This window comes from Poecile atricapillus, chromosome 2 (assembly GCF_030490865.1).
Source record: "Poecile atricapillus isolate bPoeAtr1 chromosome 2, bPoeAtr1.hap1, whole genome shotgun sequence".
NCBI lineage: Eukaryota > Metazoa > Chordata > Aves > Passeriformes > Paridae > Poecile > Poecile atricapillus.
The window spans coordinates 131,687,971-131,706,307 of NC_081250.1; the positions used below are offsets into that span (position 1 = coordinate 131,687,971).

Below are 18,337 nucleotides of genomic sequence, written 5' to 3' on the forward strand. Positions count from 1 at the left end.
CAAAAGAGAGAGTATGGAAATATGGTACAATAATTTTTTAGCACAAAACATACTTCTCTCTCTATTACTCTGTAAGTACCTCACTTTTCTTCCCTGTTTATATGTGGTAAATACTTCTAGTATAATCTCTTTTACAAGCCTATCTACCTATTCTTGTAAACTTTTCATCCCATGCTGCATTCTGAGAAAATACTGTCTTCTAGTTTCCACTGCAAAAAGCCTTAGTGAGATCTGGATAAAAAATTACATTGTTTGTTAGGTATTCTCTTCAGGCAAGCATTTAGATGCGTGCTTAATTTCAAACACAAATTGAAATACTGTGAAAATGAATCCAAGTGAATCGTTGGCCTCAAATCTGCCACAGGCTGCCACAATGCTTTTCTCCAACACCCTACTCTTTCTTGTCATTTTAAGACAGCTCCAACATTTCTTTCTCTTATTACCTTCAAAGAGCTATTGGCTTGCAGGATAACTCTGTTTTGAGATGCAGGTGACAATTTATGGAACTTTCTGCATGTAGCTTCACACAGGACACACAAACAAGGTTTTGAGGTTTTTTAGGCCCAGTATAACATGAGGTCTTGAAGAATATTCACTCTGTGCTTACTCTTCAGAAATATTTCCTTTACTTGTAGCTTCATGATTTCAGTATAGGAGTTTTTAAAGGTCTCCAGCATAATCTGGCCACTTGTATACCATTTTAAGAACCTGCTTTTTGAAGCCAAATTGTTTTGAAAATGTAGATAATACTGGTTATTTAGGCAAGTTTTTATGTTCTGGCTCAAATTTCTATATCTAATGTTCGTCTAATAACCTTAGCTCACTCTCTTGACTCTTACTTGTATTAGGATAAAGGATATACTTCTGTGCTATTTATTTGACTATATCCTGAGACAGAAAATCTGTGACTTCTGTTGGTAGATTCTTTCACCCCCCAATTCTTTCTTACAAAATATTCTAATCCGAAATATTCATGCTCAGTGTCATCAGGTGTTGTTACTCCTTTCTATTAAGTTGAAGTTTCTTGGCAGCCCAAGATATTCTTACCAGGAAGGTTGCTACCAGGGCATCATTCTGGTGAAATTCTTTGTATGTTAAGTCTGTATTATCCTTTGTAATAAATACAAAGTCTGTTTTTGTTATTTAAAGCTTCAAAATATTTCTGTGCCATTTATTAAATTTCTTGCATTGGTATTTGTTTTTTTGCCTGTTAATAACTTGTCTGCATATTCTGTGGAGAGTGCTGTTTAGAGGTGTGATAGATCTTTGACTTTTTTCTACCTCTGTTGCCCTGAAAATGATGCCTTCTGATAATGTTTTCATAGTTTTAGTTACTTTCCCATGAAAGTACTGTAAACGCAAGTTGTTTATCACATTCCTTCTAAGAAAAGTCTTTTGATGGACGTTTCGCATGAGCAATGTGCTTGGGAAGGTGGTAACTTAATTATCCAATCCCTGGTCATTGTCAAAAATCTATAAATACTGGAGTCAGAAAATAAAGTCACAGGATTTTGTTCTGACACTGAGTGTGGTTGTGTGAATCATTTCATGTCCTTTAGCGACATACCTCCTCACTGACTCTCTTTGGCTTGAAGAGATATACATTTACTAAAAGCGCTGTTGTTGACATTTAAAGATTTCATAATCTCTCATTAGTTATTTTCAAAATACAGCATGCATGGGTTCACTATCTTGAATTTTATAGCAGTTTTTCTTCTCCACTTGATTTCTATTCATTTGTACCTTTCAAAACATGAATACATGCTGTTCATAATGTAATAATTAGCAGTATTAATTAATAATATTAGTATTAATAATTAGCAGTATTAATAGGGATTTTAAAGCACATTATTAATATTTATATTTCTTAGTTTTCTTTTGCAGTTGGATATTTGACCACTTAACTTTTAAATTTCTTACTGATGTACAAGAATGGTTCAATGGATATTAATTATATTTCATCTATGCAGAAGTCTATTTTCTCTACATTTCTTGAACAGGAAAAGCTGGTCTGGGTAATTTTTGAATATGATGCTAATTTGTCTGCAAATCCTATTGTCAGCCTCCAGAATTTGACTTCTCAGGTTTGAACGGTTTGAGATTTTTGAGGAATATGCTGCTACTAAGATGTACAGCTTCTGCAGATGCGATCACCAATGAATAATCATCCTTGCTGAAAAAATTTTTTGGGGAGACTATGTTTAGTACTGAATCAGTAGTGATAACTCTCAGTTTTCATTACTCCTAAGCTAGTTAACCCTTCCTTTCTGTGAAATATTTATTATCAAATGAGCAGGATTAGAAGGAAGATCTTGATGTACACATATGCTAGAGATCAGTGAGAACAACAACAATTTTGCAAAAAACAGGGACTTCATTAAGGTTAGTTGCTCCTCTCCTTTCAGATAATGAAAAGAGAATTTCAGTAGGAAATACACGTTGCGATATTCTTGGAAGGAGTCAAAAGTTTCCATCTAAGATATCTAAGACTTCTAAAGTTGTAACTCCAGCACAAGCAAATGAGAAAGTGCTGAAACTTCATTTCACAGGCATGTTTATTACATTTTTCTGATGGGATAATTTAAGGATAAGTGGTGATACTAATTGCTTTATTGACATGTGCCAGCCAGTTACCTGAATGGCAATAATTATATGAAATCTCACAGCCAGAGCTCACAACGTGTCCATTCAACCAACCACTCTGAGTATTTGCAATGCACAGTTTATGAACAAATTTGTAGGCTAAACAACACTTGAAACTGTCTGCTCAGCAGTAAATCTGGCTGGCAGGGCACTATCACTTTGCCTTTTTTTGAACTGTTTTTCATATGGACAAAGTCCTGTCAGTTGAAGTTTGGTGGTAATGAGCCACCCTTTCTCCATCATGCTGCTGGACACCCAGTCTCTCCTCTCCAGCTTGGTGTTGTCTCTTTCCACACATGCTGTCCTCTCTTTCCTGGCACCAGTGCTAGACTGTCTCCATTTTGCTCCAGCTGCTAGGCTTGGATCCTCTTTTCCTGGCAGCAGTTTGGCTGCTGGCACCTCTCTGCAGTCCTGGCACTGCTGGATTTTTTGGCTGTTTCTTAGATTCTTATGAGTCTTCCATGAGTCTGCTTTGTTCTTCCCTCACATTCTTTTTCATTCTCCTTATGCCTTTACTTCTTTTATACCTTTTTCTCTTACCCTTCTCCTTAACTTCCTTCATCCTCCCAAGCCTGAATAACCTCTATAAACATCATAGGGCTAAAACAACCCCTTATGAGAAAGGTGACCCATGCAGTCCACGGTTCAGAGAGGGCAATGTAAGCACCCAGAGCGCAGAACTGGTAACTGAAAGTAAAAAATGGTTCTCATCGCTTACTAATACCAAGTGAGAAAAACAAGGTGGAACAAATATGCAGAGATGACAACTGAATAATAATTAATAGTTTGCTCACTAAAAAGGACACTAATAAATCATTTAGAAAAAATTCTTATTGAAATAGACGTGAGATAAAATTCAAAACAGTGAAATCTCAAGTTTTCACATTCTCATGTATATCTCATGACTCAGCATAGAAATATGCTCTTCTCCCAGGGATAGCACATGAGGGAATGGTTCAAAGCTATGCCAGGGGAGGTTTAGACTGGACATTAGGAAGCATTTCTTTAGCAAAAGTATAGCCAAACACTGGAACAGGTTTTCTACAGGAGGTGGATGTTCCAAATCTGTCAGTGCGTAAGAGGCATTTGGACAAAGCCAGCTCTGAACTGGTCAGGCAGTTGAACTAAATGGTCATTGTGTGTCTTTTCCAACTGAATACTCTGTTCTCACTGCATACCGTCGGTTGGACAGTTGTAGGTATTGCAGTAGAAATTAATTCTGTTAAGTTTTAAATGCAGAGGAGGAGGTGACTTTATAAAGACATCCATATGGGTTATTTCCCAGGCATGATGCTAAATAACATATATTCTTTGGCCTACCTATTTCTTAATGTGTCTTTTAAACACTTGAAAATGCACTTGTGGTTAGAATTAATTTAAGAGGAAAGCAAATTGTATGACACATTATATCCTTGAAACATATATTCTGTAAATAGGTTTTAATATGAATCGATTCAGTCTGGAAACCGGAAGGTTCATGCCAGGAAAATGATAGCCTGTAAGTTTTTTACTTGATTCAACACTAATATTCTGAAGGGTTAAAAGGGTTACTCTTTCAAAGTAACTGCTTTCCTAACCAGATGATCTTGACGTATATAGTAGCACACCTGAGTCTGCATGATTTACATAGGTGGGGCAACTGAAGAAGGAATTGATTTCATTAAAATAAATTACTGTGTCTTAAAGAAATTTGTGAGGCTCAGCAGTATAAAGTAGTGAAAAAATTTACTCAGTTGTCAAAGAGGAACCTGTCTTGGTATGAAGCTAAGCACATTACTGTCTTCTGCAAAAAGAATCAGGTATACTTTCCTGATGTAGGCCTGGTAGCTCTTTGCAGGCAGAGCACCAGCTTTGTGATTTCAATTTCTTCTAAGACTTTTGTTGTGAAGATGAAGATTAACCTGCAAAGAAATTTTTAAAACCCTTCAATTTCTTTAGCAACTTTGAATGGGCTTGACAGAGTAAACTCTGAAGTATTACTTTATTACTCTTTGGCAATCTAACTTTTAAATATGGATTTGTGTAATAAATGACCAGACTTATGAAATAAGTAACTGAACACAGTGAAAAACATCTGTGATGTTTTTTTTTTTTCTTTCAAAAGGCATTGTATAAGCAAAATATCCGTGGTGAATGTGAGTCTGAACCTCTCAGACTTTGCAGTTGTAGCTGCTTTGTACAGAACAAATCTGGAGCACATTAGAGGGAATGAATGTACTGTGACAGTCCTCAGTGCAGAAGATAATGGCAGGATTCTCCTATAGTAGCCTGAGTACAGGCTACAAGAACAGCTCTTATGAATTAATACAGCTGGGAGGGAACTAAGGAAAAGTAGAGTAATTCCAGAACTGGGACTTGAAAGACAGAAGACAGAATTAAATCAAACAAACTTTGCTATGCCCTGGCCTACACTGTGAACATCTGGACAGTTTCTCACTGAGGCATGGTTTCCAAATCTGAGAAAACATGTTGAGAAGGCTCCTGACAATCTGAGAGCTGATAAATGTTCAAAGTTGAGAAATGATACAGGACTCATTTAAGATCTGATTTACCACTGGTATTGTACATGCACTACATTTTGCAGGCAGGCTTTTCAGGACAGAAATTACATCAGCTTTTCCTTTTTATATAGCTACTGTGTGTCACTAGAACCATAATAACTATGCATGATAGTTCTGATTTTTTTTCCTGATTGCACATGTTGGTCTTGTTCTTTTTCAGTTGTAGACTACTGTGCTTTGGATAACCACGGTTGCCAACATGAATGTGTTAACACTGAGGACTCCTATTATTGTAGATGCCACCCAGGGTTCATTTTAAATCCAGACAAAAGAACTTGTGGAAGTAAGTAGTGATAACATTGAATTGTGAGCCATTTGCACTTCTGTCTTCCAGCTCTCAGCAGTATTTCCCCCACTGGTCCTGGGAATGCTGACTAATGCATCAGGTATAGAAAATGGTGGAGTGGCCTGGAAGCCAAAGGTCTTGAAAGCAAAGCAAGTTGTTTTGAGGGAGGACCTAAGGGTGAGGGTCCCTCCTATGAACAGGAAGCTTTTAACATTAAACTGAGCTCCTTTTCAGCAGCAAAAAGTGAAAGCTTTGCCTTGGATTTCTCTTTGATTTTTTTTTTTTTTTTTTTCCAGTTAGAATGTAATCTCCCTAGCTGAGTAAACAAGCAAGTCTGTGCAAGACAGTTTATAATCAGTTGCTTTGTAAGATGATCTAAAATAATGAGTAGTTTCCTCATCAGAGGAAACATTGCAGTCAGTTTTTCTGTGGATTTTTCTTCAGGGTGAGTTCTCTGATAGTGTGACAAAGCTCTGGCAGTATCAGTATCTTCTACCAGGCTTCCATGTTACCACCAGTTTATAATAACTTTATGGCTTTGCTTGTTGGTTTGTCAAATTTGATACCAGGCTAAAAAGATCAAAAATTACTAGAGTTAGGAATGGACATGAAGTGGAGGGGATATGACAGACCAGAAAATATTCATGCCAAGGCCTCCCATAATTGGGAAAACAAGTTAAAAGCTCCACAGTGTTTAATGTCTTACCTCTTTTTAGGAAATGTCAAGGGAAAACCTTAATGTACCTTCCTAGTTACCTTTCTTCATAACTGTGGGCTTTGATAAAGAAATATTACTATTGTGCCTGTAAGCAGGAAAGCTCCGTTAGTTTTAGATGATTGCTGCTGCCAGTGGTGAATTTAGCCCATATAATTGAACAATATGTTCAAACATTATTTCTCAAAAAATCCATCAATGTAGCACTGCATTTCTGTGTTTTCCCAGCCTGAGGGGCATTTCAATACTTCTGGTGAGAGACTTGGTTAGCCTATAGACTGTATCTATATTGTGTATTATGCTTGATATCTATTCCACTTAAATTTAACATTTAGGAAGAAAACATGTAATCCAGGCTGTACATGTGTTCTTTCCATCAAGGGAAAGAGATATACACTCTCAAAGATGATTGCTCCCAGTTCTGGCACAAATTTGTGGAATGCCTGTATTTTCCTTGAATATATAGGGGGTCTGGATGACTTGCCAGACTGGACACATAATTTTTAGATTATCAGAGTCAGGGGAGATGAAATTTCTGCTTCTCGAGGGCCAGAGTATTTGTAGTGATTAACATCATTTGTAAATTGTATTAACATTCCCATTCATCAAGTATCTGTCAGCTAAGGGCTGGCTAATTGTACTTCCACATATACTTCCACATTCATATATATATTTGAAATATTAGTGTGCTTTCCACTGCCTAAGCACAGGTTTTTATTAATTTATTTGATTTACAAATGCGGATTTTAAGCAGTGTTTTCTCCTCCACTTTGAACCGAAGAAAGTCCTTAAAAGTGCATAAACATTTTGTATTGCCTTGACTGGTTTTTAGTTTATGGCCCAGTGGTATGCATTATTTTTACATGTTTAAACTGATGATTCACAGAATGTTGACATTTGAGAGAATATTTTGGGAAAGTAGTATTTCAGGTTTGACCTGTCTCTGTCCTCTATCTGTTGCTTATATTGGGCATAAGTAAGCACAAAAAAGACTTGCTAAGCCACTATTCCTAACACTTTATATCCTCTGAGCCTTGCTGATAAATCAAAGCATGAGTGAAAGAACTGTAGCTCTTAATGCTGCAAAAGTCAAGGCAACATGAGAGCTCTTCAGAGCAAAAGTGTCCCCTAGTTATGAATCACACTGTGTTTGAGTCTGCATAAACAATGCAAACAAACTACAGATCACTGGATTTAAAATGTGACTTTCAAACTTTTAACATAAATTTCTACATATTTGACTCATGTACTGAGTCTCAGGGATGATGGCCAACTAGTCAAGACTCACAACCATGCCAGACCAGTTCTCTCCATCAGCAAGTAGTCTTGAGGCACCCACTCCTGAGATCTCATGATTGTCTCAGAATCCTGACTTCCCTTACAAAAATAGAAAGTAAGCCTTTATGCTCATGGCTACAAAGAAATGTTTGGAAATATAAGTGTTGTCAGTATGGTCATGCATATCTAACAAATGTTTTCTCTGGGAACTACTCCAAAGTTCTTAGAATGAAACACAAGGAGTAGTGCTCATGAAGGCAATCTTGCCAATACCATCAGAATGCTCTATGGCTGGAAGAGCACAGCAAATTTGCTTTATCAGTGAGGCAGGTGGAGCACATTCAAGCTACTATTAAGGAGACTCCTGCCACTCTCGCTGTCCTCAAGAGGACAGATGGCAGCTTCTGCTTGTACTGGGCATTGCTGAGCCTCAACTGCTGTTCTTTATTAAAGGCTCATTTGAGTTCTGTATTCATGTAATTTGTAATTGGGCAAGGCTCTGTTAACATCCTTAATCTGGGCTGTTAATGAAGCCTTGTGAAATGTGTCTTCAGTGTCCCAAACAGAATAGCCTCAAGGTTTGAACAAAGATAATACATATTTTTCAACCCTTTTGGTCATCTCCAGAATCAGTTATCCAGGAAAAGTCTCTCCTGCACTCTTGAGTGAGCAAGGATTTGAGCAGGTAAATGCCCCACAGCACTGAGTAGCTCCAGAAAGCATACAGCTGTATTCCTCTGGTGTACACATGTGGCTTTATGGGTTCTATCTTTTCAGTGCCCTCTTGAAGAAAATATATTTTCTAATTTTTATTTTACTAAACAGATATCTCCATGTTATATATATATATATATATATATATATATATGTATATGTATGTGCATATGCTGTCAGAAAAAAGCTTTGGTTAAGGAAATGTTAATTAATGTTATCAATGTTAATTAATATACAGAGTGGTGTTCATAAATTATAGCATAGTCCTTCCTAGTTTTCTAAGAAAGTCATATTCCACTTGGATTATTCTTAAAATACAAGTGGTTTATTACCACGAGGGGCTTTCATCATATATAAAGACTCGATTCCATTAACCTGCCAGAAATCCAAAGAAGGAACTGTCCATGCCTCTGAAAGCAAATCACCTCTGGGAATAATAATTAATTAGCTTCAGGGAATAATAAAGCCCCCTGAGTTTTCAGGTTTTATAATGAGGTGTTCAAAAGTGCCTGGATATTTTTTGAAGCATGATTCATGTAATTTGTGACCTGTTTATCTACTTTTAGCAGTGCTGAGGGATTAGCAGTATTTTTCACTAATATAAATTAACTACACCAACACAAAACTAAGTGATGGGCAGACACTGCATCCAAGTGAGTGTCAGGTTCATTGACTTCACCAATAATGATAAACTCCATATGGGAAATATCTCAGTGCTCAGTGCACAATTGCTTTCCTTTCTAAGGTACTTTTTCCATGAGTGGTAGCTGTTTCTAGACTGCCCATCTTCTCTTCCATGGGCATTTCAAATGGAAGAATTGTGAAGCAAGCACTCAGAGCTGTTAAAAACGTCCACACTCCTGATGACCTGTTTGTCCTGCTGTGATCTAATGAACAGCATTCAAAAGCGTGTTTGTGTGTTTATTGCACATCATGTCTAACATGCTCTGAGTGAATAGAGGTAATTTTCATGAGGCAATGTATAAAGTTTTGCTGCAAAATGTTAAGAAATATTTAAGATTCTAACTTCTCTACTGCATGAACTGTTTCTGTTCTCTAATAAGTCTAATTAATATTAATTATTAATTAATTAAATATTAATTAATAAGTCTAATATGCCAGCTGTACATCAGTATAGCAGATATTTGGAAAAAAAGAAACATTTTATTTTCATGGTTCGAAACAATATGGTAAAACACCAAAATGGTGCCTAAGGGAAAAAAAGGCAAAAGGAAACAAACCAACTAATTTTTACCTAGCTTATTTCTGAGAAATTTTATTACTCACTGACAGAAATGTTTTTGTTGTTTAGAACCAGACTATTGTTCTCTTCAGGACCATGGTTGTGAACAGGAATGTGTTAATACAGATGATTCCTATTTTTGTCAATGCCAAGAAGGGTTTATACTTAATCCAGATAAGAAAACATGCAAAAGTGAGTAATCCTTTGGACATAATAAAGTTCATCTGCTTTTATTTCTTGAACCTGCTGTGAATTGTTTCCCTTCTGAAAGGATGGAAGTTTTCTCTGTAATTAAGGTTGAAACAAATGTTTCTTTATAAACTTGAATTTTAACTGAATGAATCATGCTGGGAAAATATACATTTCTCTGTTTTGTAGATTACTTTGTATATTAGACATTTTGGAAGACTTTTATGAAAACCTGAGGACTAATATAGGAACCAAATTTACTTTAAAGAAAGTTCATTACTTATTTGAAACTTTCTGGCCTTGGCTTGTAAAGACACAAGCAGCTTTGAAATTAAAAAAAAAATAAATAAAAAATCACCTTGTTTTACCCAGTTGGTTTAGCCAAGGACAGATACATTTCATCAGCTTGGAAATGTACTGAACAGACAACACAGCTCTCAAAATCAACTTAGGGTCACATATGAAACTTCACAGTTTCCTAAAAATATTGTAAAAGCAGCATGAGCAATATCAATGTTATAAACCAATCACTCATGCTATTTACTTTAGAAAGACTTAATGTTTTAGCTCTTCTTGAGTGAAGGCCTGAAACCACAGAAGATTTATAATGTAGTGTGTTAAAGTTTAGGGAGAATATATTCAGCAAAATTAAATAGCTGATCTCGTGACTGAGTTGTTAGGGGGAGAAAATTGTGTTACTGATAGTTTATGAATAATAAACTTGTTTGGAGCAGTGTAATTCTATTTCTAGAAACTCATAAAATGTATCTGGTTTTGAAACTGTATTTTTGTTCAGTCTCAAAGATACAAAAGCATTTTTGTCTGCACAGTGATGTTTTTGCAGTAATCCATGCTGTTCTACTTTTTATTATCTATATGCTATTTAATACATTCAGGTTTTTATAGATTCAATAGCCTTGGTGAGCAAAAGAACAGCATTGTATAAAATATTTATTGCCAAGAATGCAATTGCAAATTAAAGGCAAATTGTAATTCCCACTTGGAGTACTTTTCCTTATGAGGTTTTGGATTTGGCTGCAGATCTGGTGATGTTTCCAGGATTAGGCTCCTATTCCAAATCTTGCTTTAACAAGGGTCATGTTAGCTAAGCTTGTAAAATAAAGCAGAATGTTTGCATATATGCTTTTTTTAGAAATCAGGGACAATAGGTGAGTGTGATACGCAGTAGATGTTTCTCTGTGACCACCATGTGTGACTTCTGATGACTACAGGAGATCTGTGGGGATCAAAGCGAAGCCTTATACACAGCTGAGTGTTTGCAGTCTGCTCTCAGATCTTCCTCTCACTGTCAGCTTTAGTAGGTGTCCAAAGCACAAAATCCAGTATTGTTTAAGAAAAGTGAGTTTTTCTAAGCTGTTTTACTTTAGAAGGCCTTATGGCTGGCTTCAGTTTTTCTCTCCATGGGAGTCAACTTCTGTACTTTAGGTCAGCACGACTGTGAACTTGAATGTGTTAACATGGAAGAGTCGTTTGTGTGCAAATGTCATCCCAGATACACCCAAGAGCACCATGGTGATACGTGCAGCAATGAGTGTGTCTCATGAACTGCAGTGACTAGTTTGCTGCAAGGCAGAGGTGTGAACAGAGTGAAAAAACATTCCTGGTCCCTTTTGAGATATTTCTGAGTCATGCAAACCTATGTTACTGCAAAGTCCACCACAAGCCAGGCCTAGTGAAGTAATGCTATAATGAAATCCCTGGTCTATAGAGAGCTAAAGCATCACTTTCTCCAGTCCAAATAACTGAGGAAATGTGTTCAGGCATTTCACTTAAAAGCACTGTCTAACATGAAGGAGTGCTTGCTACTGAACATCCTTTTCATTGCTATGGGCTGTGTAACCTGCACACCTCATGCTGCTGTATGCTGATATGTGGGGATATGAAGAGACCCATCTCTTCTGTATGTTTACCGCTTCAGTGATCTGTTCAATGAAGTGTCCTTTTTCAGAAGAATGTTGTGAAATGAAGGATTGGTGTTGCCCCAGAAAACCCAACAGCACTGCCCACTTGGCATCACCCAGTTTTAGAAGATAGTTTTATTGCAGAGAGCCATTTTACATTTCACCTAAAATATTGGCAGCATTTTTTCCCGATGGACTTACAACGTACATTTCCAAGGGAATACTCAGTCACTGAAATTTTTAAAAAACTTGGTAGGACAGGGAATAATAATTTTTAAATAAAATGTGGTAAAGCCATATTTAAGGTAACCTAGATGAGTTGCAACATTTTGACAATTATAGTTTTAAACTATCTCAAGTTGAATTTCTAAAAATTAATATATTGTAAGACATTCCTTCTTTGTAAAAATTGTGAACCTCCCCCAGTCCTTTCCCCTGCTTGTATTTTTTCTTACACATGCAATAAAGCACATATGATTATAAAATTTACAGTTATAATGATTTCCAAAGCCTGGTAAATAGCACCTTTACTTGTGATTATTGCACTCTTTGAAAGAGTGTGCTACAAAATTCTGCATGAGAGCTCCAAATATTTAAACATTAAAAATTCATGTTGGTGTGGGTGTTTGTATTGAAAAGATGGAGCCAAACAGATGTAATTTTTCACAGAGAATACGGGTATTTTCTTTTTTTTTGTTTCCACATTTTTTGTGTGCTCTGAAAAGTTACACAAGCCTCTTCATGATGATGTGAACTCTTGGAAAAAGGAGAAGGTTCCAGCTGGAACTTGCTTTAGCTAGTAAAAACTGACACCTCAGCTTCATTTGTTCAAACCGACGTTGTCTCCCTGTCTATAATGGTAAATGTGGACTAATTACTCCAAACTCGTTGCTTAGTTAAATAAACCAATAAACAGAAATATTTAGAATAAGTGATTTAACGTTAAGTACAGATTTTTATTTTTTTTAATGTAAACAAATTGCTGCAGACATGTCTGCTCACATCTGTAAATGATTTGCAAAGGAGACATGCGAGACTGTGTTTGTGTCTGAGGGAACTCCACTACTTTTGATCAAGTTAAGATAAAATGATTTGGGCTATAGAACGAAAACTAGCCATTAACAAATCAGCAGTAAAACACAGTGAGGAAGTTCAAAGCTTTTTTCCTAAAAATGTCCTTTTCCTATACTCACAGAGTCAGCAAATTCCACAGTACATGTGCAAGTGCACGTATCTCACAGCTTTGCTGTCCATTGTGAGGAAATGTATTTTTTTAAAACTAGTTCACACCTCTCTCCCTTCCCCCACCTTTTGTCTTTCACACAACTAGTTGCATACAAGACTTAAAAGACATATTCCATTTTATCTTACTTGGAATAGGTATAGGAAAATCAAAGAAATGGAACATGTTAAGACACTCTCACACTTGTCATTTCTATCTGTCCTCCACGAGGCTTTAACTACTTGAACCCTTTGGCAGGTTAAAGTTTTAAACTGGTGATTTCTCATCCTGTTGAAAAAAGAATTTAATCTTTCTGAAACAATCTGGAAGCCATAATTTCTATTAAAAAATTACTAATACTCATATTTGAGTGAGTAATGCAAAAATTTAATGGTGAACGGAAGTGAGAGTCCTGCTTTTTAAAGAAGGGAAGCATGATTCTATGGGTGAGACCAGACTGGGCTTAAGGATTCTCCCTTCTCTCCACTTTGTGTTAGTCCAATGCACATTTCAAAGGAAATCTGCACTTCACCAAGTTTTCTATATGCCAAGTGGGGTTGTTGTATTAATTTCACTTAGGTGTTAATTAACTCAGGTTACTCAAGCAGGTGGGGATACTTGCGTAAATAAAAAGCAATACTGATCTCTTGCTCTACAAGGGCAACATGTACTAACTACAGTGTCATAATTTATGTATCAAAAACACCAATGTGATTTCTTTAATCATTAACACAAATCAATAGGAGTGGACCACTGTGCTGAAAGCAATCATGGCTGTGAGCAACTGTGCCTAAATACAGGTGACTCCTATGTCTGTCAGTGCTCTGAAGGATTTGTCATCAATGAGGACCTAAAAACCTGCACACGTGAGTCTTGCATCCTTTATTTCAAGAACATCCTTTATTTCAGCTCCCTTGGGAAAGGTTTCTGTTTTCATACAGGGAAAAGGACTGCCCTTCAAATTATTCTTACAGTCTGCATTTCAGTAATACTTTAGTAATTATTTGAAAGCAGAAACAGAAAAAGTATTCATGAAAGAATACATGTCAAGATAACTGTTAGTCCTCACATATTCAGAAAAGGTTCTGAAGACCTATTCATCCCCAGGTGTTGAGGACAGTTTCTCAGGCACATGACAGATGTGTCTGACAGGTCATCTAGACAGCAGTGTCCCCAGGGCAAAGTGCCCCACCTTACATGGGGCAGGAGAAGAACTGGAATCCTTGTAAGTGAGCAGTTGTCCTGGCAGCTCTCCGCTCTTTATAAATCTAATGATCATTGAGGGTTGATACAACTTCACAAACAGTTGAATTGCCTCCTTCACTGGAAAAATAATGTATACAAAGGGCCAGAAGAAGAATATGAATACATTTTACCTGTTGACTTTCTATAGACCTCTTTGGTCAGAGTGTTCTGTCCACTTTTTCCAGATTTTGAGGTACATTATTTTTCAAGCTTGTAGAATGTTGGAGCAGCTCCAGAGTTCAGCCTTTTTCTTGCTTTCAGGCACAAAGTTTTAAGAAAACTCAAACTGCAAGTCCTCAGTCACAAAAATTATCTAGAGAGAAGTGAGGAAAATCAGCAAAGGCAATTTGCCTTTGTATTTATCCTTGTTTATCTCCATACTAATCTTTTTAGCCCCATCTGATACCTTGACAGACTTTGCTTCTGTCTGCCATTGCAGCACTCTAGAAAGGCGCAGACAGTAACACAGAAGTATAATTAGTGTACATGTAACAACAGTAGAGTCTACTAAAAACAATTTTTTTAGATATTTATCCATAGTACTACTGACAATCTGGAAACAGCCAAATATAATGGCATTTAATCAACTTGCAAATGGAAAATCCCTTTTCCTTAGTAGTAACAAGAGATGATTTTTCATTCCTGAGTTATTTTCCTCCAGGCTGTACTTGGAAACCCATAAGCAGCAGAGTTCAAGAAGCATTTGGACACCATTCTCAGGCAGATGGTGTGAGTTTCGGGGTTGTCCTGTGCAAGGCCAGTAGTAGGACTTTGATTGGTCCTAGTAAGTCCCTTCTAAATCAGGATGTTCTGTGATTCTTTGAAAATGGTGCTGAGTGCAGTGAAACTGAGCTTTTTTTTAATAGCTCCTCTTCTCATAACCCTGTCCTCATATATATTTGGGAAAGATTTGTCCTATTCCTGAGCTCTAGATCAGATGTTGAAACCTCATGAACATTTTCGGGCTACCACGAAGAGAGTTTCGGAACTTTGCAATTTCCTGAATGATAAGTTGAATGGAAGGGATTAGCATTTAACATATACCAGTCCTAGTGAGAAAACATCTGGGACATTCTAGTATTATATACACTGGCTCAAGGATCCTAAGAAAGCTATGGGAACACCTGAACTGTGACCAAATCTGTACTCTGACAACTCATTACAAAAAAATGTGTTGTAGCCAATAGTAGCAAGTCCTGCTTGCAAAGTCTCAGGAGCCCTATGTCTTTATATGACAGAAGAGAAACACTTGGGAAATTTGAGATGAAAAGTGGACCATATTTGACAGTACTTGTCATTTGCAAGTCTTTGTAAAATCTTGAATAGTCCAAGCCAAGTCCCACTGACATCTGAGAAGTTTTCTTCTTGCTGCCACAGGAACTGGGTCAGGTCCACAAATGAGTTCTGGGAACTGCCACCTTCACTTCAGGCCATTTAGAGACTATTTAAAGAATGTTCCCAAGGTAGCTTTTGTGTCTTTGCCAGTGTCTTGTATAAAATCATTGCCAGAGTATTTTGTTTTGTTTTAATACACTTTAATCCAATTCAGACATGGATTCTGTTTAGCTATGTTGAGCACAGAAAGGTATGATGTCTCAACTCTGCTTAAAGAAAAAAATTAAAAATAGGACCTCTACGACCTCACTAGGATCCCTTACATTTTATTGAAGCTTTATAACCAGATGAGAAACTGAATTATTGTTTAAGCAGTTAAAGATATTTATATTTACTTGTTTATACAGAATGCAAATACTAAGATGAAAAAAAATTGAGTCATTATTGGTTAAATTTTTTTATGATTTTGATTGCTCCTACAGGAGTTGACCATTGTGCTCTAAGTGATCATGGCTGTGAACATTTGTGTGTAAATGGTGACAGATCTTATACTTGTCAGTGTTTTGAAGGATACAGGCTTCGTAACGATGGGAAAACATGTAAACGTAAGTTATTATTCAGCAACTCAGAGTCTAATATGACACACATAGAAGAAATCTGTAAGGTAAGATTGTTACTGCCTAAATGTTGCAGGCAAATGCAATTTTATATGTTCAAGACTTTCAAGAGGCCAAATTTCCCCTTTGGTGTCGTATTTGCCAGCAGTATGCTGATATCTAGGATATGCTAAGGTATCTAAAATAGTACTGAATGCATACTTTTGGGCACCTGAATCACACCCTAAACATCTGTGCTATTTAAAAAGTAGCCTTGAAATTGGATAGCTGTGGATCCAAAACTATCCAGAGCTGGGACAACTTTGATTTTCTTCTAAAATTTCAAGACAAAAATATATGAAGTTTATAAAGTCTTACCCAGCATGAAGCTTGTAACATTATAAATGGAAGGTTCATTTTGTCCAGCATAGGATAAGGATGATGGCAACAGAAATGTCATAATTGTGTTACAAATTTGACTACATTACACTGTTACGAGTGGCAGATATCAAGAAAAAAGACTAATAGCAATTTTTTCTCAACTTTTCTCAAGTTTTATAGCATAAATCACCATGATCAAAAGAATCATGGGTAAGTCTTGGAAAAACTCACGGACATTCAGTATTTTGTACTGCAATCCCCATAATATCTAGTATTAACATTTGCTGTTAAAATGTGTTTACAGAAAAAAAAAATTAAAGGCATCCAGATATTACCATGGTGAATGAAAAGCTTCTTATTCTTAGCTGGTGTTTCACAACATCACACTCTTTTGTTATTCTGTGCAAACAGAGACAAATTATGCCTGTCTCAGAAAGTTAGGATACACTAAAAGCAAGTTAACTTTGAACATACTGCCCTTAAGTAACAGAATTTTTTATATATTAAATTATTCCCAGGTAAAAATATCTGCAAGTCAGTCAACCATGGCTGTGAGCACGTTTGTGTTAATGCTGACAATTCCTACATCTGCAAGTGTCGTGAGGGATTCATACTGAGAGAAGATGGCAAGACCTGCAGAAGTGAGTGACTGGTATCTATTGAACACTTTTGCATGTACATCAGGCAAGGAAGAAAAGGGGTATTTTTCACTTCTTACTGGAAAAGAAGTAACAGACTTCCTTTTGATAGCTACATTTCTCTAACATGTTTTCATTCAAAACATACATTTAAATCAATCATTCCCAGGACAGGACATCTGCAAATCAGTCAGCCATGGCTGTGAGCATATTTGTGTTAACGAAGATGACTCCTATGTTTGCAAGTGTCATGAGGGTTTTCTGCTGAGAGAAGATGGGAAAACATGCAGAAGTAAGTACTCTGAGAATTACTCATAGAATTTTATTTACAGTATGTAGATCTGAGAAGCATTCGAACAAATACAATTTAGTGTCACAATAAAGTAGTCATCTTCATATGTTTGATATAGGAATATATTTAGACCTTCCAATGCTTGTAAGAGACTCTGTGGCAAAAATAGTGTATTTTAATAGATCAACTGACAGACTGGAAACAGAAAATACTCAAAAATGTTCTGGTACCAAGAGTTAAAAGTATTTGCTGCCTAAAATTTAACCTATTGATTCCAGTGGTATCAGTAGACCTAATGAAAGCTGTTAACTTCTCCCTGCATGATACATGTGCTGTAGATGTGTTTTAACCAAATATCATCAACTGTTCTTAGATAAAGATGTTTGCAGTTCAGTTCACCATGGCTGTGAACATGTTTGTGTTAATGCTGATGAGTCCTACATCTGCCAGTGTTATGAGGGATTTGCACTAAGGGAAGATGGAAGAACATGTAGAAGTAAGTATACTTCTCTTTAGCAGATTTTCTTTATAATCTGCACATTTGTAGATATATTTTAAATACGGCAATCTTATTTTTTAACAGATAAAGATGTTTGCAATTCTGTTGATCATGGCTGTGAGCATATTTGTGTGAATACTGACAGTTCATACCTTTGCCAGTGCTATGAGGGTTTTGTATTGAGGGACGATAAGAAAACATGTAAAAGTAAGTTATTTTAATGTTACTATGTATTTTATATTCAGACATCTACAGAAGAAACATATTATTTAGAGGCAGTTCTTATAGGAGATTTTTCCTTGCAAAAAGGAGAATAAATTCTTTATTTATTATGAGATTACTACTGTTAGTCTTTAAAGTTTTGGAAATGTTCATTTTCATCAAACTTTAGTAAATAAAATCTAAATTATTCCTAGATAAAGACATCTGCAAATCAGTCAGTCATGGCTGTGAACATCTTTGTGTTAATAATGATGATTCATACACTTGCCAATGCCATGATGGATTTGTACTAAGGCAAGATGGGAAAACATGCCGAAGTAAGTAGTTAAATAACACGAGAAGAAATGTAATTTTTG

General features: G+C 36.3%; 1 protein-coding gene across 5 annotated transcripts in view; it reads left to right on the plus strand.

Moving 5' to 3' along the window:
• Positions 1 to 18,337, plus strand: part of MATN2 (matrilin 2) — a 69,895-nt gene that overhangs the window by 33,485 nt on the left and 18,073 nt on the right. For 4 of the 5 annotated variants that reach the window (XM_058833241.1, XM_058833237.1, XM_058833240.1 and 1 more), the window contains exons 6-14: positions 5,365 to 5,487; positions 9,510 to 9,632; positions 13,517 to 13,639; positions 15,836 to 15,958; positions 16,849 to 16,971; positions 17,138 to 17,260; positions 17,634 to 17,756; positions 17,844 to 17,966; positions 18,176 to 18,298. In XM_058833241.1, coding sequence (XP_058689224.1) covers positions 5,365 to 5,487; positions 9,510 to 9,632; positions 13,517 to 13,639; positions 15,836 to 15,958; positions 16,849 to 16,971; positions 17,138 to 17,260; positions 17,634 to 17,756; positions 17,844 to 17,966; positions 18,176 to 18,298 — 1,107 coding nt within the window. The remainder of the gene's footprint in view (positions 1 to 5,364; positions 5,488 to 9,509; positions 9,633 to 13,516; positions 13,640 to 15,835; positions 15,959 to 16,848; positions 16,972 to 17,137; positions 17,261 to 17,633; positions 17,757 to 17,843; positions 17,967 to 18,175; positions 18,299 to 18,337) is intronic. The other variant, XM_058833239.1, reaches the window with a different exon arrangement.